The sequence below is a fragment of the Salvelinus fontinalis genome, chromosome 2 (assembly GCF_029448725.1).
Source record: "Salvelinus fontinalis isolate EN_2023a chromosome 2, ASM2944872v1, whole genome shotgun sequence".
Classification (NCBI taxonomy): Eukaryota; Metazoa; Chordata; class Actinopteri; order Salmoniformes; family Salmonidae; genus Salvelinus; species Salvelinus fontinalis.
Genome location: NC_074666.1, coordinates 43,693,665 through 43,719,585, shown reverse-complemented (window position 1 = coordinate 43,719,585; position 25,921 = coordinate 43,693,665). Strand labels below are relative to the sequence as shown.

Below are 25,921 nucleotides of genomic sequence, written 5' to 3'. Positions count from 1 at the left end.
CTGAGGCGTCGCGCTTTCCTCGTCTTCAGGTTAACAAGTGGGTTGGTCTGACCTTGTCGTCTGAAACAAGAGAGTGTGCGCCAGCATCCAGAGTGGATTCTATCTCCCTGCCAACTCCCTCCACTATGTATTTCATCATGTCTATCCGATTGGGCTTTTAGCAGCTAAACAGATTGATCTACTTCTCTGGGGAAGAAAACTTAATCTGCACATCACCCAACTCCCCAAATCACTTAAGTACTCACTTGACCGACATTCTGATGAAAGATGGGCCTAGAGGGAAAAGTAATTTGCATGTAAGGTCACAGGGCTAACGTTGTTCGAGATATAAAAGAGAGGCTAGCAATTTAGCGCAACTTCCCACAAATGGCACAAAGATCATATTCAACCTTGCCTTGATGTGTTCTAAGGAGTTAACTCAAAGAAGTCATGTCATTCAAATATGGCCAAACACTATAGGCCTATAACACCATAAGAAATATTTCTTACTGTAATCTATGTTTTTACTCAGCCCGATTTGTATGTATATAATCCTTATAACCATTATGTACCTCTATGATTTATGACTATTTACTGTGCGCAAAGTTGCCTTTTGTATAACACGGTTTTGAATTGTTTCCACAGCCACCATGCGTCATGTGCGTAATGGTCATGTGAGGTGTATTCTGTGTATATATTTTGGGATGTGACTCTCAGGTCGTTTGACTTGAGGAAGATCCATGTTGGATTGAAACATTGTCCTATAAAGGTGTTCAATTGGGAGCATATACAGTGTGCAGGCCTCTATTCTTTTTCATGTGTCCTTTATTAGCCCAGCACCTACTGTACGTTCTTTTAAGGATGTGCGTCTGACAAATAACTTTTCTAAAGACAATTATTTCCCCACACATTCACTTCAGCAGCAAAGAAATTCTATCATGGTTTGACTTTTTTCCTTTTTAAATCTCCATGACAACAGGTTTGGTCATTTATTAATTGCCTTCTTCATTCAAGCACGTGTGAAAGCCTTGAGATCAACACCCTTCGATCACCAACGTACAGAAGACTAATTGATACAGCTAACTTCCTGACCCTCCCCCACACAACTAGTTTGTTTGCTAACCACCCCTCACACCTCCAAAGTAATCTCATATGGCAGTTATGACATGAGGTACTGTAAAGTATGTGAGAAGACTCTGTTTTCGTCTCCCTGCCAGGCAAACCTGAGCACAAAACACTGATGACATCTTAGCTCAGTCGGAGTCAGCCGTGAAAAAATGCCTTAAAATTCCACCGGAGGAACTTGAGAATAAATCAGGCTTGGGATACCTATCGGAACACAGCACCTCAAATCCTTAACACCCTGTGGGGCTAAAAAGAGAAGATTAATTCATGCATTGGCTTACCATTTGAAAACTCGGCTAAGCTAACCTCCTGCTTTCCACGCAACTTGAATAGAAATTCTGACTTCAAGTGTCCACAGCTGGAAGGAGTCTTTCACATAGGAATTCCAGTACAGCAGCTACTTTAGATGTGAGCGCTTTCTGAGAGCGTAGCCCTTTATACTTGTACATGTATATGGGTTAAAATTGCAGATTTGGGCACTAATAAGCACCTAAATTGGAACATAGTGGCTGTACAGTAACATGCTATATATGACGTCAGAGCTCTGGCTCTGCGCTTCACAGAGCTCTGTGGGTTTTGACTGAGAGCCTTTATGAACTTGAGCACGGTGTGTGACAAGAAGTTGACCCCATCCCTCGCGGAAATTGTTGTCTGAGTGAGGGAAATGCTGTAAATTAAGATGACTGGATGTATTTTGAAAGATGAGATGTTGATAATTATAATAAATACCGCTTTGATGCCATACAAGAAAGCCAAACATCAGTGAGTCCAAATGTGCAGTTTATATCTCCAAATCATAAAACGAATTTCATATACAGTGTCAACGTTTATGATCACTACGTTTGATGTAGTTTCAAGATGACATGTCATCATACCATGGGTTGTTCTGAACAGAATGAGCCTATGTTTGTTTAATGTGAAGAAAGTTTGCCGCGGCACACCCATCTGAATGCACTCGGGCCTTCTATGCACACCAAAATTACAATCTGTTTCTCTGAATTCCCATGTGAAAGCCTAACACTGTAAGTTAATATTTTATAACTTAAGCAAGTCATGTTGGCAATAGAACAAGCCTTCAAATCATGCCAACCTGACCCAGATTGTGATTAATAATGGACTGTTTTTGGATTGCGTAAACAACACCAGTAAATGTGATGGTAGGGATGCAGTGTTTGCATTCCAAACGAAACAACCACAAGTGTGCTTGCTGTAGTTCCTCAACCGCACAGCTAGGAGAGCTCAACGAAGTACCTTATAGTTGAATACTCTTCTTTGTGTCATACAAGTGCATTGAAATTGCTTAGGGACTGTGCACACTTTAGAGAGGTTCGTGGCCTCTTGGAGACACCATTTAGTCCTCTCACTCAAACCCTTTTATTTGTTTTGTCTTATGTTGCAACTACCCTGCATTTTCCAGAAATAGCCTTATCGTGTTACTGAATGTATTCAGAGTATTTTCAGATTTCATTATCAAGAAATGCAGCAAAGAGGCCAGTAAATGTCAATTTCACATAAAATGAACATTGTAATGTTTGGATTCAGTCTTGTGTCAGGTGAACTGTTGTGTACTTACCTTTGGTCTAACAATGTTCAGATCATCTCCAAGCTGTTCCCTTTCAATTGCTACCATGGATATGCATTTCATATTTCTTCTGTAAGAAACATTTCAATTTAGCCCTATCCATATAGGGTTAAAAAAGGTTATCGACCAGAGGAAGTAGGACAAGAGGAGAGGCATGAGGGGAAAGAGAAAGGGAAAACGTTCTTATTTCTTCCTCATCTGCAATTATTTTTACCAGACTGCCCTCCTCTCCCTCTAAACTGAATGTTGATGTTTTACAGCAGCCCCCCCCTCTCCCTCCTCCTCCTCCTCCTCCTCTTCTCTTTTGTCTAAAACTGGGAATTGATTTGTAAATGGTATTCATTTCCTGAAGTTAAATTGGGAGTGGGAGTTGGGCGGGGAGTGAGTGTTTTCTCCCCAACCACCTACTCTTTGAGGTTAAGGATAACAAAAAGAGGCACTTGCATGAGAATAGAAACGGTGGGCCGTAAAGCCATAGCCTTCATAATTGAGCTTCTGTTGGATGCAAAGGACTAAATAGAGCAGGGTTAACTGCTCTGGTGTTTTCGGGTTAACTGCTCTGGTGTCTCCCTCTCTCTGTCTTTGAGAGGGGACTAAGGATGGCTTAGGAAAAGTGAAAAAGCTTCCACATCACGTCAACTCCGAAAGATGGTGCTGACTTACAGTTACACCTTCCAGGGGAGGGAGGTTCAGTGGCTAAAGCAGCTTACATGTTTTCTGGGCTAAATGTTTGGGCTGAAAAATGAGACACCTTGCCATGGAGAGAGGGGCTTTCCCTCCGCCAACTGGAAAAGAAAGTTTAGGGTCATTTTCGTACTCTGAAAGTGTAGTTTCTCCACCAACATGGTTGAGAGGCTTGAAGTCCATTAAACTTTGATTTACTTCAAAGTAAAGAACTCGCTCTGGGGGTCAACATAGTCTTTATACATGGATTTTTTAATGTTTACCTTCAAATGTTCTACATTTCAAATTTCTCACCCATAATGTATACCTCCAGTGGCGGATCTAGCTTGAATGGCTGCCGGGCCGAACCTCCCCTTCACCCCCCCCCCCCCCCCCAAAAAAGCACCATTCTGCACAAACTATAATTTTTATTCAGACATTTGGAAAAACACAAATAAATAATCATAACATTTAAAACTTTATAAATAAAAAAATACATACAAAAATAAGACTGATAAATATCAAAAAGAAGTAACAAAGACAAATAGAAACACATTAGTGTTGATTTGGCACTCGAGCATCAGTACATTACTCATCCCCCAACACTGTCAACCAAGAGTCAGGACTAAACCAATTCACCTTGCTGGTGTGCAGACTGGTTTTATATTATCCTTAAAGATTTCACACAAACCAGAAAAAAATGCAAAAATATGTCTGTGAAACTATATATTCACAGTATTATGAATGAATTGTGGTTTATTTGGTAGCATTTCATAGTGTGACAGATTTTACTAATTGCATTAGAACTGTACAAAGTTAGAAGTGTACTCTTTGATAGATTGCCCTGCCCCAACCTACCCCCGCCCCCCTCCCCATCTCGTACTTCTGAGTGGGTTACCTTCCCAGGCAGTAGCCTGCCAAGCTCACAAACTAGAATCAGGGCGCCCACTCTGACAAGGTTAAATAACCCACAGTCCCACACGGTGACATGATATCATTGACGTGACATGCAAATGAGCGATAGAAAACCGACCGCGCAAATTCACCATTATGTCGCCTATTCCTAAAACCGCTGCTGTATACTCCATTTGTCTTGCCATTTCAGTTAGAAATGTCAATATCACGGTGAACGTATTGCCTACTTGACACTGATGTACAAACAACATTTTATCTAAAGAGTGTGCATCACAGAAGCAATTAGCATCGCAACTCTTATTTCTTTCAAGTGATCCTTACTCTAGACTAAGACAACAGCAAACAAGTGTAACTGGGTTGGTTATGTTTCCACGTGCTACTGCAGAATTTGGTTTTCAATGTTTATATATTACAATTGGTTGGTTCAAGTCAGATGTCAATAAGGTGTTATGTCATTGGCTATGCTTGCAATGTGCAAGTGGAATTCAGCAGGGGAGAACGTTACAGGGTTGGTTATGTTCCCACTTGGAACTGCAGATCTCCCCGTATCTGCAAGCGTAGCCAATGACATAACACCTTATTGACATCTGACTTGAACCAACCAATAGAAATAAATATACAATGAATACATATTACTGCAGCAGCCGGTGGAAACATAACCAACCCTGTTACACAAGCAAACACTCAAAAGTGTTTAAAAGCTTGAACTCAAAATACAGCAGCCCTGCACTCTCAAGCCAATCAAAAATCCTCTAACTGCTGTCTGCTTGGTTTTGGTAGCTTCCAGCAATAACTATTGATTTTCCAAACAAGACTTTGGGGAGAGGCTTGAGAGAACATGAGCAAGTCAGCACTTTCACCTACCAGCCAGACAATTGCTAGACTACTACTACTGTCAGTGTTGTAAGTACTAACACTGTCAAGTGCATGTGAGAGAAAGGGAGAGGAGGGGGGAAATGAGAGCGGAATCAGAAGCGAGATACTGACATTGCATGTGCTGAGCTTTCCAGGGCTTGTCACTTTGCATGTAGGCTATTTTTACTGAGCGTGGGGGCAGGGGAGTAAAAGGGATAATGCTAATAAACTGCAACAGTGGAGTCCCCGCTTGGCAGTATCAAGAGACTGTATCCCAGAGTGTAATCCTGGTTTGGTGGTTCCGCCGAGAACAGCCCACCACCACCACCACCACGGCTAGGGGAGCTGGCATCAGCTTCCTGTCCCACACAGTTTCAACCAGCAGTCTCTGCATTCTTCTGCATTAAAGACCACACTGGACATGAAGACACACACATACAGCTGTGCACACACCAACTGGCCCTAACTCATATCCTGTCTGACCCACAGACCCCACATATCACCACAGAAGACAAAATGGGCCCAATGTGAAAAACTTCCTGGGTATTATCAGGGCAGATATTGAATGGTGTAGTAGGGGGTTGGTGGGAGGGATAACAAATGTCTGGCTACAAAGCTAGTTCCTACACCACTCTGGCATTCTCTAAGTATTTTCTGCTATCCACAGCAGTTCAAGGCGGGCTAACATCCCTATGCTCAGTCAGAGGCCTAGCCTTGATCTCTTTGTACCTTGGATGCTTAGCGCCTGTCTAAAAAATATAAGAGCAAAGGGAACAACAAGGCAAACTATACAACATAGTTTTACACTCACTCAAAATTCACCTTAAGAGATTTCTTCCTTAGAGTTTCTTCTAAACTGGCAATACTGTTTTATAAGGAATGTGTCCTAGTTTGACTGATACAGTGCCTACAAAAGTATTCATCCTCATTGGCGTTTTTCCTATTTTGTTGCATTATAACCTGTAATTGAAATAGATTTTTATTTGGATTTCATGTAATGGACATACACAAAATAGTCCAAATTGGTGAAGTGAAATGAAAAAAATAACACGTTTCAAAAAATTATTTAAAAAAACCCCGGAAAAGTGATGCGTGTAACCCCTCTTTTTACGCTGCTGCTACTTTCTGTTTATCATATATGCATAGTCACTTTAACTATACATTCATGTACATACTACCTCAATTGGGCCGAACACCCAGTGCTCCCGCACATTGGCTAACCGGGCTATCTGCATTGTGTCCCACCCACCAGCCGCCAACCCCTCTTTTACACTACTGCTACTCTCTGTTCATCATATATGCATAGTCACTTTAACCATATCTACATGTACATACTACCTCAATCAGCCTGACTAACCGGTGTCTGTATGTAGCCTCGCTACTGTATATAGCCTGTCTTTTTACTGTTGTTTTATTTCTTTACCTACCTATTGTTCACCTAATACCTTTTTTGCACTATTGGTTAAAGCCTGTAAGTAAGCATTCAACAGCATTGCACCTGTTGTATTCAGCGGACGTGACAAATAAACTTTGATTTGATTTGCATATGTATTCACCCCCTTTGCTATGAAGCCCCTAAATAAGATCTGGTGCAACAAATTATCTCCAGAAGTGACATAATTAGTTAGATTGCACACAGGTGGACTTTATTTAAGTGTCACATGATCTGTCAGATGATATCAGTATATATACACCTGTTCTGAAAGGCCCCAGAGTCCGCAATACCACTAAGCAAGGGGCACCACCATGTAAGCGGCACCATGAAGACCAAGAAGCTCTCCAAACAGATCAGGGACAAAGTTGTAAAGAAGTACAGATCAGGGACAAAGTTGTGAAGAAGTACTGATTAGGGTGGTGTTATAAAAAAAGATCAGAAACTTTGAACACCCCACGGAGCACCATTACATCCATTATTAAAAAATGGAAAGAATATGGCAACACAACAAACCTGCCAAGAGAGGGCCACCCACCAAAACCCAAAGACCAGGCAAGGAGGGCATTAATCAGAGAGGCAACAAGAGAACAAAGATAACCCTGAAGGAGCTGCAAAGCTCCACAGCGGAGATTGGAGTACCTGTCCATAGGACCACTTTAAGCCGTACACTCCACAGAGCTGGGCTTTACAGAAGAGTGGCCAGAAAAAAAGCCATTGCGAAAGAAAAAAATAAGCAAACACATTTGGTGTTCGCCAAAAGGCATGTGGGAGACTCTCCAAACATATGGAAGAAGGTACTCTGGTCATATGAGACTAAAATGTAGCTTTTTGGCCATCAAGGAAAATGCTATATCTGGCGCAAACCTAACACCTCTAATCACCCCGAGAACACCATCCCCACAGTGAAGCATGGTGGTGGCAGCATCATGCTGGGGGGGATGTTTTTCATCGGCAGCGACTGGGAAACTGGTCAGAATTTAAGGAATGATGGAAGGCGCAAAATAGAGGGAAATTCTTGAGCGAAACCTGTTTTGGAGATTTGAGACTGGGACGGACATTCACCTTCCAGCAGTACAATGACAATGACTGTTAAAGCAACACTCGAGTGGTATAAGGGGAAACATTTAAACGTCTTGGAATGGTCTAGTCAAAGCCCAGACCTCAATCCAATTGAGAATCTGTGGTATAACTTAAAGATTGCTGTACACCAGCGGAACCATCCAACTTGAAGGAGCTGGAGCAGTTTTTCCTTGAAGAATGGGCAAAAATCCAAGTGGCTAGATGGGCCAAGCTTATAGAGTCATACCCCAAGAGACTTGCAACTGCAATTGCTGCAAAAGGTGGCTCTACAAAGTATTGACTTTGGGGGGTGAATAGTTATGCACGCTCAAGTTTTCAGTTTTTTTGTCTTATCACTTGTTTGTTTCACAATAAATAAATAAAATTTTGCATCTTCAAAGTGGTAGGCATGTGGTGTAAATCAAATGATACAAACCCCCAAAAAGTCCATTTTAATTCCAGGTTGTAAGGCAACAAAATAGGAAAAATGCCAAGGGGATGAATATTTTCGCAAGCCACTGTAAAGGATAGACACAAAAGGAAATGGCACAAACAGCAAGCTGAGGAATTCTTTGTGGAGAAAGATCTTCTTCCCTTCTCGTCTGTAACTACTTCTCACTACTTATCACATATTGCCTATTTGAGACTAATCTGACAGGAACATTTCCTAATGATGGATGCCAAAGTCAAGGAATCGATGACAGCAGCTGCGAAATTTTCTCCTACTCTGACAGGAAACCAGTCACCTTGAGAAACGATGGAAAAGGACAGTAAATTATGAATGATCAAACAATAGCCTTGCTGAACTTTCGAAGTGCTCAAGTCTGCAAAGTCTAAATGATCCCCCTGCCAATTTGTGGAACCCCTGCCAGATGCTTCAGGTGACAGCTAGACTTACATTTTTTATTACGCATCTCATTTTGGATGTTGACAGACAATTTGAAAAGTGACTGCAATTTTGTGGATCCCCTACCTGCGCTGCTTCAAAGCCGCATGACAGACAGACACATCCTTCGCCGAAGAGACACTTTCTTAGCAGATAAGATCGTCTGTTTGACCTACTGCTGCATCTTACGAAAACCAAGTCTGTTGTCAGGCAGACACTTGAAACACTCCAGTGGAGGGAAATACAGGCTACTGGTGGAGAGAGAACAGATTGATAACTCCATTCTATCCCCAATTCCTCTTTACCATATGCCAGATTGTACGGCGTGGGGGGATACACGTTGTTTGTATAAACAAGGCAACTGAACATTTAGATAATTAAACTTAGTTATTTTTCCATTTGTGCCATACTCATCTGACCTTGACCAGAAACTGCTGAGCAATTATAAATGTCCACTGAATAATATGCTGTGGATGCTATATAATGGGTACTACCACTACTACAGGCGATTGGTTTTGGCAAGTAAGACTGGCTGGGAGTCTATTTCCAAATAGCAGTAGTAGTAGTAGTAGTAGTAGTGAAGGACGGGAGAGTGGCAGTATGAGAAGTGGAGGTGAGGAAGTATGTGTGTGTGTGTGTGTGTGTGTGTGTGTGTGTGTGTGTGTGTGTGTGTGTGTGTGTGTGTGTGTGTGTGTGTGTGTGTGTGTGTGTGTATTCTCAGAGTCATTAGACTGAGAGCTCCTGATGGGAGTGTTCACATGGCAGCGGGCCACTGCTGTTTAATGTGCCCTTCAGAGGAGACCAAGTTGCCCACTAGTTTAATCAGCAGGGAACCATCCAAATATAGCTGCAGACAATGATACTGGGCTGAAGTGGTGCACTACACACACACACACACACAAACACACAAACACACACAAACACACTCGCGCACGCACCAAGTATTGATTTAATACGAAAGCACAATGCCACACGAATGGTACACACACACACTCATGGACAAACACATACAGCGTATACACAGTGCATTCAGACGCATCTACACCAAACAAACAAAAACACAGAGACACTGTCTGCCATTTGACTGCCCTAGACATGCTGCCTCTCTGTGTGACTCCCAGACAAACAGACAGACAGACAGACAGACAGAGACAGACAGACAGAGACAGACAGACAGACAGACAGACAGACAGACAGACAGACAGACAGACAGACAGACAGACAGACAGACAGACACAGGGTCTTGTGAGGCCTGGGCAGGGCAGTGGGGTGGCTGTGTGAATATGATGTCTGAGTGGAGTAGGACAGCTCTTCTGCTGTGCTCCAGTGCCCACGCTGTCTTTATCACCACAGCGCTGCTCGGACTCACAGGTCACTCCCCCTGCGTCTCACATATGCCCTCTCTCTCTCTCTCTCTCTCACACACACGCACGCACGCACGCACGCACACGCACACACACACACACACACACACAACACATAAACCTCACACACTCCATTTATTACAAAAGGGAATTTTCAAAACACTTGGTGGTACATGCTGTAGCAGACAGTGCATTATGGATGTGCCCCATGCTAGGGGGCAACAAGGGAACAGGGAAGTCCTGTGGGGAAGAGTTGTGTTGGTTGTGTGAGCATGTTGTATAAGTTATAGATATGTTACAGACAGACAGGTCCTTTTTTTGTGAGTAAACAAAGGAAAAGTGATCGTCTGTTTTACCAACAGCTCTCTGTTGTTAAACAGACACTTGAAACATGTACACGCTTAGAAAAAAAGGTTCCAAAATGTTTTTCCGGCTGTGCCCATATAAGAACCAATTTTGGTTCCAGGTAGAACCCTTTTGGGTTCCATGTAGAACCCTCTGCGGAAAGGGTTCTAACTTGAACCGAAAATGGTTCTTCAAAGGGTTATCCTATGGGAACAGCCAAAGAAACCTTTTAAGTTCTAAATAGCACCTATTTCTCTAAGAGTGTAGGTAGGTAAGCAGACAGATGGGTAGGTGAATGGACAGTTATGGGTTACAGGAGGACTGCAAATTAACTGTTCTTTTCTGTGCTTGTATGCATGTCTGGGTGGATATGCACAGTGACAGGGCATATTGCGTTCTCATTTTCCGATGTACATTCTTTGCTCCTTTCTTATTCCACAACTGGAATTAGATGCCTTTATACCCTAAAGATCCAACAGATCCTTGTGTGACTAACATTTCAGAGGGAAAATGGCTGCACCCAGTGTGTTTTCACCTTGTTAAATTTGGCTGAACTGGAGGAGGCTTTAAATAAATGAATGTGTACTAATAAACACAGAACAGGGGGGGTCACAGCAATTGCTTTAATTCATTTGTAATTCTATCGTTTCAACCATTTCAAACCGTAATTCTATCGTTTCAACATCTCTGAAATGCAAAACATTTTGAAAGCCTCTGCAGACAAAATGTGGGGGGTGGGACATGCAGTGTTCGAAATGTCTTCTTTCTCAGCCCACATCACGTGTTCTGCATATAATAGTCCTCAAGTAGTAAAAGTAAAAACAAAACAGCTTCAAGTCTCTCTCTCTCTCTCTCTCTCTCTCTCTCTCTCTCTCTCTCTCTCTCTCTCTCTCTCTCTCTCTCTCTCTCTCTCTCTCTCTCTCTCTCTCTCTCTCTCTCTCTCTCTCTCTCTCTCTCTCTCTCTCTCTCTCTCTCTCTCTCTCTCTCTCTCTCTCTCTCTCTCTCTCTCTCTCTCTCTCTCTCTCTCTGTGTGTGTGTGTGTGTGTGACCAGCGCTAGGGGCTCAGCGTCCCCACAACCTTTCATCTTCATCATCCCCACAATGTCCCCATAACCACTGGACTACTGGAACTAATGTCCTCGGCTATTAAGCTGTCTGAAACGTGGGGCCCTGGCCCAGGGGCCCGTCAGATTGATGCCACACTGGTATTGTTGAGGTCCCTGTGGCTCGTTTTCACCTCGGACAGCTGCGGTGGAGCTCTTTGAGGTCTGGAGAGAGGTGCTGTCAGCAGCCACTGCTAAATAGAGTCCCCCTGTGGTTTGGTTGGTTTCTTTTGATGCCTTGGTGAACTGGAAATACCTCAGCCCTGTCTGGTAGTGGCAAAGAGGTTAGGGTGACTCCTTTTAGCCCTTGGAATAACAATGTTTTGTTCAAACAGACTTAACTGAACTCCAATTGACTATTTCTTTCTGTTGATGGGTATTTTAGTGTGAGCTTATGATAACTGACCTTGGCTGATGACAATCAGCAGACATTGAGCAAACTGAGGAATATCGTTATTCTTTTAATAGTTAGAGTGAATGAGGGTTTGACCATGTATTTATGCCTGGTTAGCTGAGTCACACTATGGAAGATGGATCAACTCAACAGCTCATGTCAGCACCTCCCAAGTTATTGACAGCTTGATTGATCTGCTTGATAACAGATGAAAAGAGGAGCGATGAGGGGGACTGGTTGTTTGTGTGTGTGAGGGTTCTGACTGTGACTTGCCTAACTGTCTCCCTCTGTCTTTATCTGTCTGTCTGACTTGGGTGTCTCGCTGACTGTAGATCTTGCTAGATCCTGTCAAAGTGATCATTTTAGACCAGAACCAAGATGATTAAGATGTCTGGTTCCCTCACTTGGGGATGTGGCTGTCTGTCTACTATATGTTTACTGTGCTGGTTGCAGTCACATGTCTCAGACAGTGTTTACAACAGACAAACAGGAAGAGCCTTCATCCCTGTTACCCATCAACATTCTTCGACATTCATGTCACCGTTTAGGTAATGGCTCACTGAGTAATGGCGATGACACAGAGATGCATAGATACCACGGGTGAATTAAGGGACATGTCAGAGGCTGGTGTAACCCAGACACAAATGTAGCAATTAGATGTACACGTATGTCTCTTTACATTTCGCAATAACAGCACTGTAGTTATGCAGTTACCATAATGCTTTCTTTGCTTTCCGCTATCGTTGGTCAACAACGGCTCCATACGTTTCAAATGAGCAGTAAAATGTAAACACAAATCATCCTCAAACACCTATTAATGGCTTTAAAACTATAAAAGCTTAGCTATTGGTTATAGGCTATTCTCCACCGAGATCTCGTCCGAGACGCGTGTGTACTGTAATCAAGATCAAAGTCAAACGGTTATATCCCGTCTTTTTGGCCTCGTTAAAGGCCTGTTTGGGGATGGTCATGAGAAAACTGACAGCTGTTCTGCTGCAATTTCCCAGCGATTTCAAAAGGAGCTGAGCATGGCCCTCTCCCATTCAGTCATTCAAGACGGGCAATAGGGTTGACAGACTAGCGACTGGGTTGACTGAGGGTCACCTTACTGACAAACTGAAGCCAGCGATTGAAACTTGACCCTGGCCCCCTGTTGAAGGCTTTTATCAGGTGTGGAAAGGTGATGGGAGATAGCTGGAGGGACCTTCAGCGCATAGTGAGAATGGTTGGGTGGTGACTTTTTCCTCTCTCGAATGGTGACATGTACAGTGGAAAACAGCTTGCATCGGCACATGGACATGTAGGATATTTGGACTTAGAGAAGAAAAACTGGTATTTTGTTATGGCTAAAATGACATTGATTCAATTTGAGGTTATGGGGACATTGAATTAGGAAGATTTGGCAAAGCTGCAAATGAGTGTGCGTTCAATTTAGCCTTGTGGACCCATAGGAGCATCTGGAATCATTGAAGGAGTGCTGTTCCAGATGTTGTCATGCTCTGGGTTCATAGTCAATGTTTACAGCCTTGTAAAAGCCAGCTCCAGCAGTATCCAGCAGCAGGGCCCGATACACCACGCTGTCAGAGACGGCATCTGCGTACGCCCGGGAATACTGCCAAGTGGCCATACGACATGCAATGGGGATAGCGAGTAATGGTATTATTCGTATTAATCAACAGGGTGAGTTTCTCTTGAGAAGAATCCATTGTCTGTGACAAAACTCAGTGAAACTTCTAAATGATGTTATTAATACATACTGTATTATTATATATTTAGTTAGGCACAACTGCAACATTCTACTGTCGAATTCTGTCCCTCTCTCCTGTCCTTAGATATTCAGGAATACAGATCTTGAAGACACAATCACAAAAGAGGTCAACATGTTGCCAAGGTCCCCTAGCCAGCCATGTTTCCTCTCTCAAACTGAGTTGACATAATTGAAGTGGTGTCCCTCCCAATGGCATCACTGAATAGTTATTCATGTGACTGCTCAGATATTGTCAATGTGGCTTCATAAACATTTCTCCCCTCACTGACGTATTTTCCTCATTTAAAGGTATAACCAATAATCTGCGACGAGCTGAGAAATTGATGGATTAAGGATGAGCATCTACAGACATTCTTTATAATGTGGTAGTAAGCATATCAACCTTTTTGATTTAAAAGTTTTGAGCAAAATACACAAAATTTACATATTTTTATACAAGATCACGCATAAATATGTTTTTTTACTAGGCCTATACCAAGACGAATTAAGGTGAATGAGCGTCTGTCACTGAAGCCTTGTGTGTAAAATAAACCACACATTAATTTCCTTGGCTATTGGACCAAGAGTGCCACAAAAAAACAAAGCATCACACATAATAACTTATTTATAGGAAAAATCATTAAGCATGGCGTATAAGACATATGATAAATGTATCATGAATTGAACTTACCAAAAACGAAACCAATAAGCGCAAAAATAACCGGTAGGGTATCCAACGTGAGGCGAAACTCCATTACCCTCTGGTGTATGATAAAATTGTCTTCAAACAAGAAAAGTTTCTCAGGTATCCCCCCCAAAAAACTCAAAATTATCCAAATGTGGGTAAGGTCTGTCAAGTCTACCACTAGCCGACTCCGACAACTTTGGAAAGTCAGCCCCACACGTTGAGACAATTTCTACGACTTAACCACTTGCAGCATCACAACTGCTTCAGAAAGACTACATACAACATTCGTAAGAAGAAATTCCTTATGGTGTTTTCTTATATCTGAAGGATGGCAAATTTACGCGCCTGGATACGGTCGGGGGTAGAGAGAAGATGCTCTATTTTCTTAGATTTCTCTGCCGCTGTCACCGTATTGTTTGTTGATGGGAATTTTTCATAACGCTGTCCAGATTTACATTCAGTCCACGATGTTAGGCTGTCTACCCCCGAGTCCAGGTTGCTTGGTATTGACTTCCTCGTCAAAAAGCTAACTTCTGTGACAGTATGTGCAGTTTAATTCTTGATAGAGACTTTCATTATTTATCTTCTCCCATTCCATCCTCTCTCTTGAATGAACTGAATTTACAAGTCTCTTTATCGCCAACACGCTCTCGTGGCTAAAGCCCACCCCCTAGCCCCAGTCTATAGTAGTCAAAACAGTGAACACTCTTAAAGAGACAGTGAAGAAATATTTCGCATAACTTTCTTAAGAATTGACAAAATCGTGCAGAAATTACACACACCCTGTTGCGCATTTGTTTACCCGTTACTGCAAACAGATCAATAGAATGTACTGCTCTCAACTCATTCCATAAAAAGAGGTCAGTTTGTGTCAGGATAATATTTTCACATCAAATTGTAGGAATGTCATATGGTCAGTTGAACAATTGTTTTAATTAATAAGGTTGTGGGAGATTTTGTATTGCCACTTACAGAGTTCATGTAAATTTCATTCCGAATGCTAGGCCAATCTATAGTCATCTTTTTCAATCTCCATGGGGCATGTTGATTCACAATATTCACATGAAAATGTATTCACCACTATGTGCATTTAATTTACCTTGGGATAATGGCATCAAAAATGTGATGGTGGAATGAATTCAAATGTAAACATATCATATGTCTTACATATGAAAAGACACACACCAGGAATACCAATCACATTGACTAGGCCTTAGACCTATATGATGTTATTTACCCAAAGCAGGCAATAAAACAGACGTTCTAAAATCTTTCAGGTCCAATGCAGCAGTTTTTATCTAAACATCAAATAATTTCTGGGAAAGAATTAAGTACCTTACTGTGATTGTTTTCAATTGAAATCCTCAGAAAGAAAGAAAAATAGCTTCTGAGCAAATAGCAATGTGTCAAGCAAGAATTGTGCTAGGACTGTGGTTTGAGTGGGGAGGGGAAAACTGAAAAGTAGCTGTTATTGGCAGAGAGGTTTAGAAATCTCTTTCTTATTGGTCTATTAACTAATTTACCATCTGGTGATGTCACCAGGCAGGCCAAAACTCCATACCACCAAAACAGGCCAAAATTTCAGCTGGTCTTTTCAAACAGCTCTTACACTAAAAGGGCATTATCATAATTTTCATAATTTCACAATTTTATTACAATGTCATAGCGTGGAAATATAAATGAAACTCAGAAGAATCTTGTTTTTGACAGCACTGGGCCTTTAACAAACCCCACAGTGCTGAGAAAATTTCACTATCTATCTGAAGGAGAGCCTTGTCTTGAAATGATGGAAGGAAAAAAGGCAATATTACATGTGCTTGGAGATAGGGGCAAACTGCAGAGTATGAGATGTGACAGAGCAGGACATAGCGGGATCCATCAAATCCCACAGTGGGAAATAATACGGAGTGATTGGATAGAGTGCCGCTCGGCCAAATAAATACGACGTATTGCAAAATACCCAAGTAAACACACGGTGCTTGACATTCATAGAAATGCATTGGGAGATGACATTTACTGAGCTGCCTGTGCATATTAATGTGTAAAGACTTCACTACTGTGCATAGGGACTGTGATATTATCATGTTTCATTGATATTCTGGTGCAGGCCACTATTGTAGATTTAACTAATAATGTTTTAGAAATGCATGCATTCTAACACAATCTACAAAAATCTAATCTAATAACACTAACTTGAATACATCCTCCTTCTAAAGCACTACAACACAAAAGTACCCCTGACTGTGAATACCCTTGATATCACCGTCATGGTTCATGCATGTGCATGTTTAACCTAATTACGAAAACTGATTCATTGAGCTCCAGTGCGTAATTGAATAAACATGATGATGCAGTCCCTAAATACATTTCAGCTTGTCTATGACGGATGACGGTAGTTTGGGACCCGCATCAAACATTTGGTCAAGCTGTCAGCGAAATGGTGCAGTCAATGAATTTAGACATTATCCAGCAGTAGATGTCATATTATGGCCAACAGCCTATCAACATGGTTGGATGCTGTGTCTCAACCCCAGAGGTACTTCAGTTTTAGGGGGGTGATCTTTCTATTGCTGTGCCTCTGCTTCATTTGTCACACCTTGCTGTTTGAAGCAAATTATCATCAGGTATTACAAATACTAAATCGGTTGAGCATGGCAATTTTTTAAATATTTGACAAGACGCAGTTGGGGGTTCTCTCTCCCCTCCTTTCTTTTCGTCATTAGCATGATTTTTTTTTTTTTTCACATTTATCTGTGAGTTGTTGTGGGCAGAAGTCCGATAAAACAGTACAAGTAGTAAACAGTAAACAGATGAACAGTTAAAGATGTCTTATCCGGTGTCCTGTGTGAATTTAAGTATGCTCTCTCTAATTCTCTCTTTCTTTCTTTCTTTCTTTCTTTCTTTCTTTCTTTCTTTCTCTCTCTCTCTCGGAGGACCTGAGCCCTAGGACCATGCCTCAGGACTACCTGGCCTGATGACTCCTTGCTCTCCCCAGTCCACTTGGCCGTGCTACTGCTCCAGTTTCAACTGTTCTGCCTGCGGCTATGGAACTCTGACCTGTTCACCAGACGTGCTACCTGTCCCAGACCTGCTGTTTTCAACTCTCTAGAGACAGCAGGAGTGGTAGAGATACTCTGAATGATCGGCTATGAAAAGCCAACTGACATTTACTCCTGAAGTGCTGACCTGTTGCACCCTCGACAACCACTGTGATTATTATTATTTGACCCTGCTGGTCATCTATGAACATTTGAACATCTTGGCCATGTTCTGTTATAATCTCCACCCGGCACAGCCAGAAGAGGACTGGCCACCCCTCATAGCCTGGTTCCTCTCTAGGTTTCTTCCTAGGTTCTGGCCTTTCTCGGGAGTTTTTCCTAGCCACCGTGCTTCTACACCTGCATTGCTTGCTCTTCGGGGGTTTAGGCTGGGTTTCTGTACAGCACTTTGTGACATCAGCTGATGTAAGAAGGGTTTTATAAATACATTTGATTGATTGATTGATTGATTGATTAAAGGACCTAAAGGACCTCTACCTTTTATGTAAATTATCCTAACATTTGTCATTTTAGTACTCCTAACCACCAAGTAAATTCTTCCCATAATTCTCCTTTGTTGTTAGGACAAATCAAATCAAATTTTCTTGTGGGTGTAGCGAAATGCAAATATTCCCAGCTCCAACAGTGAAGTAGTATCTAACAGTGCAGTAGTATCTAAAACAATTCACAACAATACACACAAATATAAAAGTAAAATAATGGAATTAAGAAATATATAAATATCATATAGAGCAATGTCGGAGTGACATTGACTAAAATACAGTAGAATAGATTACAATATATACATATGGGATGAGTAAAGCAGTATGTAAACATTATTTAAGCATTATTAAGGTGACTAGTGTTTTATTATTAAAGTGGCCAGTGATTCCAAGTATGTATATAGGGCAGAAGCCTCTAAGGTGCAGGGTAGCGTAACCTGGTGGATGATGGCTAGTGATGACAATTTAACAGTCTGATGGCCTTGAGATAGAAGCTGTTTTTCAGGTTCTCGGTCACAGCTTTGATACACCTGTACTGACCTCACCTTCTGGATGATAGAAGGGTGAACAGGGCGTGGCTCGGGTGTTTGATGTCCTTAATTATCTTTTTGGCCTTCCTGTGACATTGGGTGCTGTAGGTGTCCTGGAGAGCAGGTAGTTTGCCCCGTTGATGCGTTGGGCTGACCACACTACCCTCTGGAGAGCCCTGTGGTTGTGGGAGGTGCAGTTGCTGTACCAGGCGGTGATACAGCCCGACAGGATGCTCTCAATTGTGCATCTGTAAAAGTTTTAGGGTTTAGGGGCCAAGACAAATTTCTTTAGCCTCCTGAGGTTGAAGAGGTGCTGTTGCGGCTTCTTCCCCACACTGTCTGTGTGGCTGGACCCTTTCAGATCGTCAGTGACGTGTACACCGAGGAACTTGAAGCTTTCCATCTTCTCCACTGCAGTCCTGTCTATGTGAATAGGGGAGTGCTCCCTCTGTTGTTTCTTGAAGTCCACGATCAGCTCCTTTGTTTTGTTGACGATGAGCGAAAGGTTATTTTCCTGGCACCACTTTCCCAGGACCCTCACCTCCTCCCTGTAGGCTGTCTCGTCATTATTGGTTATCAGGCCTACAACTGTTGTGTCGTCTGAAAACGTGATGATTTAGTTGGAGGTGTGCATGGTCACGCAGTTATGGGTGAACAGGGATGACAGGAGGGGGCTGAGCACGCACCCTTGTGGGGCCCCTGTGTTGAGGATCAGCGAGGTGGAGGTGTTGTTTCCTACCTTCAACACCTGGGGGCGGCCCGTCAGGAAGTCCAGGACCCAGTTGCCCAGGGTGGGGTTCAGAGTAGAGATCGATCGATTATGATTTTTCAACGCCAGTACCGATACCAATTATTGGAGGACCCAAAAAAGCCGATACCGATTAATCGGCCGATGTTTTGCAGCGAATTTTTTTTGGTATGACATTTTTTTAATGACATTTACAACAATACTGAATGAACACTTTTATTTTAAGTTAATATAATATATCAATAAAATCTATTTAGCCTCAAATAAATAATGAAACATGTTCAATTTGGTTTAAATATTGCAAAAACAAAGTGTTGGAGAAGAAAGTAAAAGTGCAATATGTGCCATGTAAAAAAGCTAACGTTTAAGTTCCTTGCTCAGAACATGAGAACATATGAAAACTGGTGGTTCCTTTTAACATGAGTCTTCAATATTCCCAGGTAAGAAGTTTTAGGTTGTAGTTATTATAGGAATTATAGGGCTATTTCTCTCTATACCATTTGTATTTCATATACCTTTGACTATTGGATGTTCTTATAGGCACTTTACTATTGCCAGTGTAACAGTATAGATTCCGTCCCTCTCCTCGCCCCTACCTGGGCTCGAACCAGGAACATATCGACAACAGCCACACTCGAAGCATCGTTACCCATCGCTCCACAAAAGCCGCGGCCCTTGCAGTGCAAGGGGTACTACTACTTCAAGGTCTCAGAGCGAGTGGCGTCACCGATTGAAACGCTATTGGCGTGCACCCCGCTAACTAGCTAGCCATTTCACATCGGTTACACCAGCCTAATCTCGGGAGTTGATAGGCTTGAAGTCATAAACAGCTCAATGCTTGAAGCACAGCGAAGAGCTGCTGGCAAACGCACGAAAGTGCTGTTTGAATGAATGCTTACGAGCCTGCTGCTGCCTACCACCGCTCAGTCAGACTGCTGTATCAAATATCAAATCATAGACTTAATTATAACATAATAACACACAGAAATACGAGCCTTGGGTCATTAATATGGTCAAATACGGAAACTATCATTTAGAAAACAAAAAGTTTATTCTTTCAGTGAAATACAGAACTGTTCCGTATTTTATCTAACGGGGGACATCCATAAGTCGAAATATTCCTGTTACATTGCACAACCTTCAATGTTATGTCATAATTACGTAAAATTCTGGCAAATTAGTTCGCAACGAGCCAGGCGGCCCAAACTGTTGCATATACCCTGACTCTGCGTGCAATGAACGCGAGAGAAGTGACACAATTTCCTTAGTTTAATATTGCCTGCTAACCTGGATTTCTTTTAACCTCTACTCAATAGGGGGAGCTGTTAGCACTTTCTTTTCTGGACATTGCCAAATTAAACTGCCCAGTACTCAATTCTTGCTCGTACAATATGCATATTATTATTATTATTGGATAGAAAACACTCTCTAGTTTCTATAGCCGTTGGAATTATGTCTCTGAGTGAAACAGAACTCCTTCTACAGCACTTTTCATGACAGGGAGTGAGATTTCAGAAATCTTGGCCCCTGTTCCCAGGTCAGTTGTAATGTCCCTGTGAATGCTATGGGGATACAAACACTGCCTACGTCTTCCTCTAGATGTCAGTAAGTGGTGACACTTTGAATGGAGTCGATTGCGCAATCAGGGCCTGTATAAAAGACCAATGACCGGAAGTACATTTCTTTTCGTCTCTGCGCCTGACGCACGATGGACGTCGGACTGACCTCCTTCCAAGCTGTTGTTTAGCCAGTAATATATCTCCGGTCATGTTTTTACTCGTTATAGGTGTTAACCTGTTGGGGATGGGGGCGCTGTTTAGACTACTTATGCTAATTTGGCTAATTTTTTAAACGGCTTCCCACAAAATCCTTGATCGTACAATATGCATATTATTATTATTATTGGATAGAAAACAGTCTATAGTTTCTATAGGAGTTGAAATTTTGTCTCTAAGTGGAACAGAGCCCATTCTACAGCAATTTCCCTGACATGGAGTCAGATTTGAGAAATGTTGGCCACTCTTCTGAAGTCATTTAAAAGGGCACTGTCGTTGCTATGACTATACGGACACTTCTTACGTCTTCCCCTGGATGCCTTTACGTGATGACGATTCCAACGGGGTCGATTGCTCGTTCACAGGCCCTACAAATGAAAAAACCCTGAAGCTAGTCATTCTTTGGGAGCTGCGTAACGCGCGTGCTGGACACCGACCCTCTCCTGTTCCAAGCGTTAGTTTAGCCTGTTATATTTCTCCGGTCATCTTTTCACTCGTTATAGGAGTTACAAACATCATAAAGTAGTTAATTTAAAGCGTTTTATAGCAATTTATATCCGTTTAGTGCGATTTTGGGACATTTATTTTTGCAACGATGTGAAAAGCACGCTTTTCAGTTCATCCCGAACGCAGTTGACATTTCCACATGGCAAGAGGACAGCTTTCCACCAAAAGACGATTTCTCCCAAGAAAGGATCCTTTGCCCAAGATACTGATGGAAGAACAGCTCAAGGTAGGACATTTTTATTATGATAAATCGTGTTTCTGTCGAAACATTTTAGTGGCTTAGGACGCCATGTTTTTTGACGTAGCTTCGCTTGGCGCAAACTGTATTGAAAAGTAAGGATAAATTAAAAAATGTAATAACGCAATTGTATTAAGAATTAAATTGTCTATCAATCCCTGTCCACCCTATATTTTTTAGTCACGTTTATGAGTATTTATGTATAAGAGTAGATCACTGTCTAAGTGGCGCAAGGACATTTTCTGACCAGCTGAGTTACATTTCACATTGTCTAACCATGATTTTGGTGGCTAAATATAAACATTTTCGATCAAACTGTATATGCATGTTGTAATGTGATGTTACAGGAGTGTCATCGGAAGAATTCTGAGAAGGTTAGTGAAAAAATTAATATCTTTTGGCGATGTTGACTTTTATCGCTCACTTTGGCTAGAATCAATGCTGGGCTGCTAATTGCTATGTGCTAAGCTAATATAACGATTTATTGTGTTTTCGCTGTAAGACACTTAGAAAATCTGAAATATTGTCTGTATTCACAGGATCTGTGTCTTTCGATTCGTGTATGCTGTGTATTTTTACGAAATGTTTGATGATTAGTAGTTAGGTAAACACGTTGCTCATTGTAATTATTCTAGTCCATTTGTGATGGTGGGTGCAATTGTAAACTATGCCATCTACCTGAAATATGCACTTTTTTCTAACAAAACCTATCCCATACCATAAATATGTTATCAGACTGTCATCTAATGAGTTTTTTTGTTGGTTAGGGGCTATAAATATCTTAGTTTAGCCGAATTGGTGATGGCTACTGGTGTTGGTGGACAAATAAAAGATGGTGGATTATGCTAATGTGTTTTTAGGTAATAGATGTACATCTTTACATATTGTGTCTTCCCTGTAAAACATTTTAAAAATCGGAAATGTTGACTGGATTCACAAGATCTGTGTCTTTCATTAGCTGTATTGGACTTTAATGTGTGAAAGTTAAATATTTTAAAAATATATTTTTTTTGAATTTCGCGGCACTGGTTTTTCAGTGGGGGGGGGGGGGGGTGTGCCGCTAGCGCCACGCTGATCCTAGACAGGTTAAAAACATCATAAGGTAGTTAATTTAAACCGTTTTATAGCAATTTATATCCGTTTAGGGCGATTTTATGGCATTTCTGTGTGACGCACTTCGAGGAGCTGGGCACTTTCTAGTACATGGTGAACGTTAGTGGCCATTTCGACGGGACAAGAGGACATCTTTCGACCAAAAGACGATTAGACCGGAGAAAGGAATTTATTGCCCAAGATTCTGATTGCAGTTCAGGTAATAGTAAGAACTATTTATTATGATAAATCGTTGTTCTGTCGAAAAATGTTAAACGCATATGCCGCCATTTTCTTTGGGGTAGCTTCGCTTTGGCGCAACCTGTATTGAACAGTAAGGATAATTTTAAAAATGTAATTCAGCGATTGCATTAAGAACTAAATTGTCTTTCAATCGCTGTCCACCCTGTATTTTTTAGTCAAGTTTATGAGTATTTATGCATTAGACTAGATCACTGTCCAATATGGCGCCCGACATTTTCTGACCAGCTTGGCTACTTTTCTCATTGTATAACCACGATTTTGGTGGCTAAATATGCACATTTTCGAACAAACTCTATATGTATGTTGTAATATGATGTTGTAGGAGTGTCATCTGAAGAATTCTGATAAGGTTAGTGAAAAAATTAATACATTTTGGTGGTGATAATGCTATCGCTCTTTTTGCCGTGAATCAATGCTGGGGTAATGTTTGCACATGTGGTATGCTAATATAACGATTTATTGTGTTTTCTCTGTAAGACACTTAGAAGATCTGAAATATTGTCTGGATTCACAGGATCTGTGTCTTTCAATTAGTGTACGCTGTGTATTTTTAAGAAATGTTTTATGATTAGTAATTAGGTAATACACGTTGCTCTCTGTATTTATTCTAGTCGAGTTGTGATGGTGGGTGCAATTGTAAACTATGATTTCTACCTGAAATATGCACATTTTTCTAACAAAACCTATCCTATACAATAAATATGTTATCAAACTGTCATCTGATGAGGTTTTTTCTTGGTTAGTGGCTATCAATATCTTTATTTGGCCGAATTGGTGATAGCTACTGGTGGAGAGAAAAAATGGTGGACTAAGAAAAATGGTGTCTTTTGCTAACGTGGTTAGCTAATAGATTTACATATTGTGTCTTCCCTGTAAAACATTTTACAAATCAGAAATGATTGCTGGATTCACAAGAAGTGGATCTTTCATCTGGTATCTTGGACTTGTGATTGAATGATATTTAGATGCTACTATTTACTTGTGACGCTATGCTAGCTATGCTATTCAGCTTTTTTACTGGTGGGGGAGGTGGGGGGTGCTCCCGGATCCGGGTTTCTGAGGCGGTAGAAGTTCTTTTAACTAAATATGCAGGTTTAAAAATATATACTTCTGTGTATTGATTTTAAGACAGGCATTGATGTTTATGTTTAGGTACATTCTTGCACCGATTGTGCTTTTTTGTGCTTTTATGTCATGCTGAATGGAGGCTTAAATGTACATACCAAATCATACAAATTGCCCTGAGACTAGGTTGAAACTTAATACAAGCATTTGAAAGAGTAAGTAGAAAAAGATATTCTCTGAATATAATATTGTGAATTGTGAACTGTGGCAAACTGTGATGCAAATGGATTATCTAACCTTAATTGCTTTGCGCAACACAGTCAGCCATGCATAAGGATTGTTGGAAACACCGACAGCATCAACAACAACTTGGAATCATATACATGAACCATACATGCAACCCCGAGAACATCACACACCATCACATGGCCCGGATGAGAAGTGACAGCCCCTCTGCCTAATATGGCTAATTAATCGATGGACTGTGGACTGGGTTTTTAGCATGTGCCAGTGTAACATGATTTATTGCCCCGGATCAACCACTCACCATTAAAGCTGACAGCTCCAATTGGACTTTGGTCAAGTCTGTCAAGCATATAGCCCTTGGTTGTGGCACTCCAAAGCAAGATCACATGTTATGTGGATTGTGAAACACAGTTTTTGTTGTATCCTCAGTTGTAATGATTGCATGACACAGCATTTTCTGTCAACAAACCATTGCACAATCCATTTTAGCTTAATTTGAGCTGGGGTTTTTTAGCTTGTAAATGTTCACCCTTTCGCAAAGGGCCTCTGCCAAGCCTTGCCATTTCATTACTTCTGCTGCTATCCGACAACACAAATGTCCACACATATTACAAAGAAATCCAACTGTGATTGCCATATGCCATAAATTATGTTAAAGCAATTGAGTTAGCTATATTGTATGTGTGTTATTAAGATAAGATGAGCCGCTCTTCAGTGTTTTCGTTTTACAAATGACCTGCCATTTTATTTTTGTTATTTGGGTTGTCCCATGAAATGAGTGCCTTTTGCATCCCTTTGATACTTAAATTAGAACTTGTGCACCAATATAGCATTTTAAAAGCCTGTTATATTTAATTAAGTGCCCTTTAATATAGACCACATGGAGAATTCAATCAATCAGATTTTATATATTAATGAACACTTGGTAAAGTGCCAAAATGCAGCATTTTGGCATGTCCCTCCATGCACCCTCTGTGACTTCGAGGAAGATTTTACCCCACTTAAACCCAACATTTCTCCAAGTTTTCACCATCATTGTAAAGCCGTGATATTGTATTGCTTTGACAAAGTCATTTCTGAATAGAAAACAGTATATGCATATGAGATGAGTAATGCAAGAACATTATTAAAAAACATGATTAAAAAGCATTATTAAAGTGGCATTATTAAAGTGTAAAAGCAGATGAGATGGTTCTACTCTTTGTGATCATTTGCTGGTGTTTTCTGATGACAAACTGAGCGGGTCGAGCATAACGTCAACCAGATGGACAGGCTAAAAAAATGAACAATTTCAATTATTTTGTGAAGTTTTCATTCAATTGCAACTCCCTGTTGCACACAACAAGCTTCCAGTCCCCTTGTCACAAGAGGATGTATGGGTGATTTTAGATGAAATTGTCTACCCTGCTACGGTCAACACTGTTATTTTATTTGGCACTTAAAGGTGCAATATGCAGAAATCGTTCCTCAATTTCCTGGTTGCTAAAATTATAATAGTTCGCCTAATTTCACTTTATGCAACAAAACAAGCAAGTAAATTGGCGAGAATCATTGCACCATCTGAACCGCAGTGAAATATATTTTCCAAAACCAAAATATTTTATTTTCAGCTGTTTGAAGCTGGTGACCAAAACGAAAAGTAAAAGATGCAAAAATTCAACTTAAGACCGGGAAGCATAGAAATAGCGCACATAGAACAGCTCTACCGCTTCTTAGACTTGCTTTCAATGATAAAAGGAGAAATGCTCACAACACGACAGCAAGTTACGTTTTTA

General features: G+C 41.2%; 1 protein-coding gene across 3 annotated transcripts in view; it reads right to left on the bottom strand.

Moving 5' to 3' along the window:
- Positions 1-25,921, bottom strand: part of LOC129819426 (roundabout homolog 3-like) — a 306,994-nt gene that overhangs the window by 128,885 nt on the left and 152,188 nt on the right. The window contains exon 1 of one of the 3 annotated variants that reach the window (XM_055875768.1): positions 14,144-14,806. The exons of the other annotated variants lie outside the window; for them this stretch is intronic. Within the exon in view, the coding sequence (XP_055731743.1) occupies positions 14,144-14,207 (64 nt within the window). The 5' untranslated portion in view covers positions 14,208-14,806. Of the gene's footprint in view, positions 1-14,143; positions 14,807-25,921 lie in introns of those variants that run through there. 3 annotated transcript variants of the gene reach the window in all.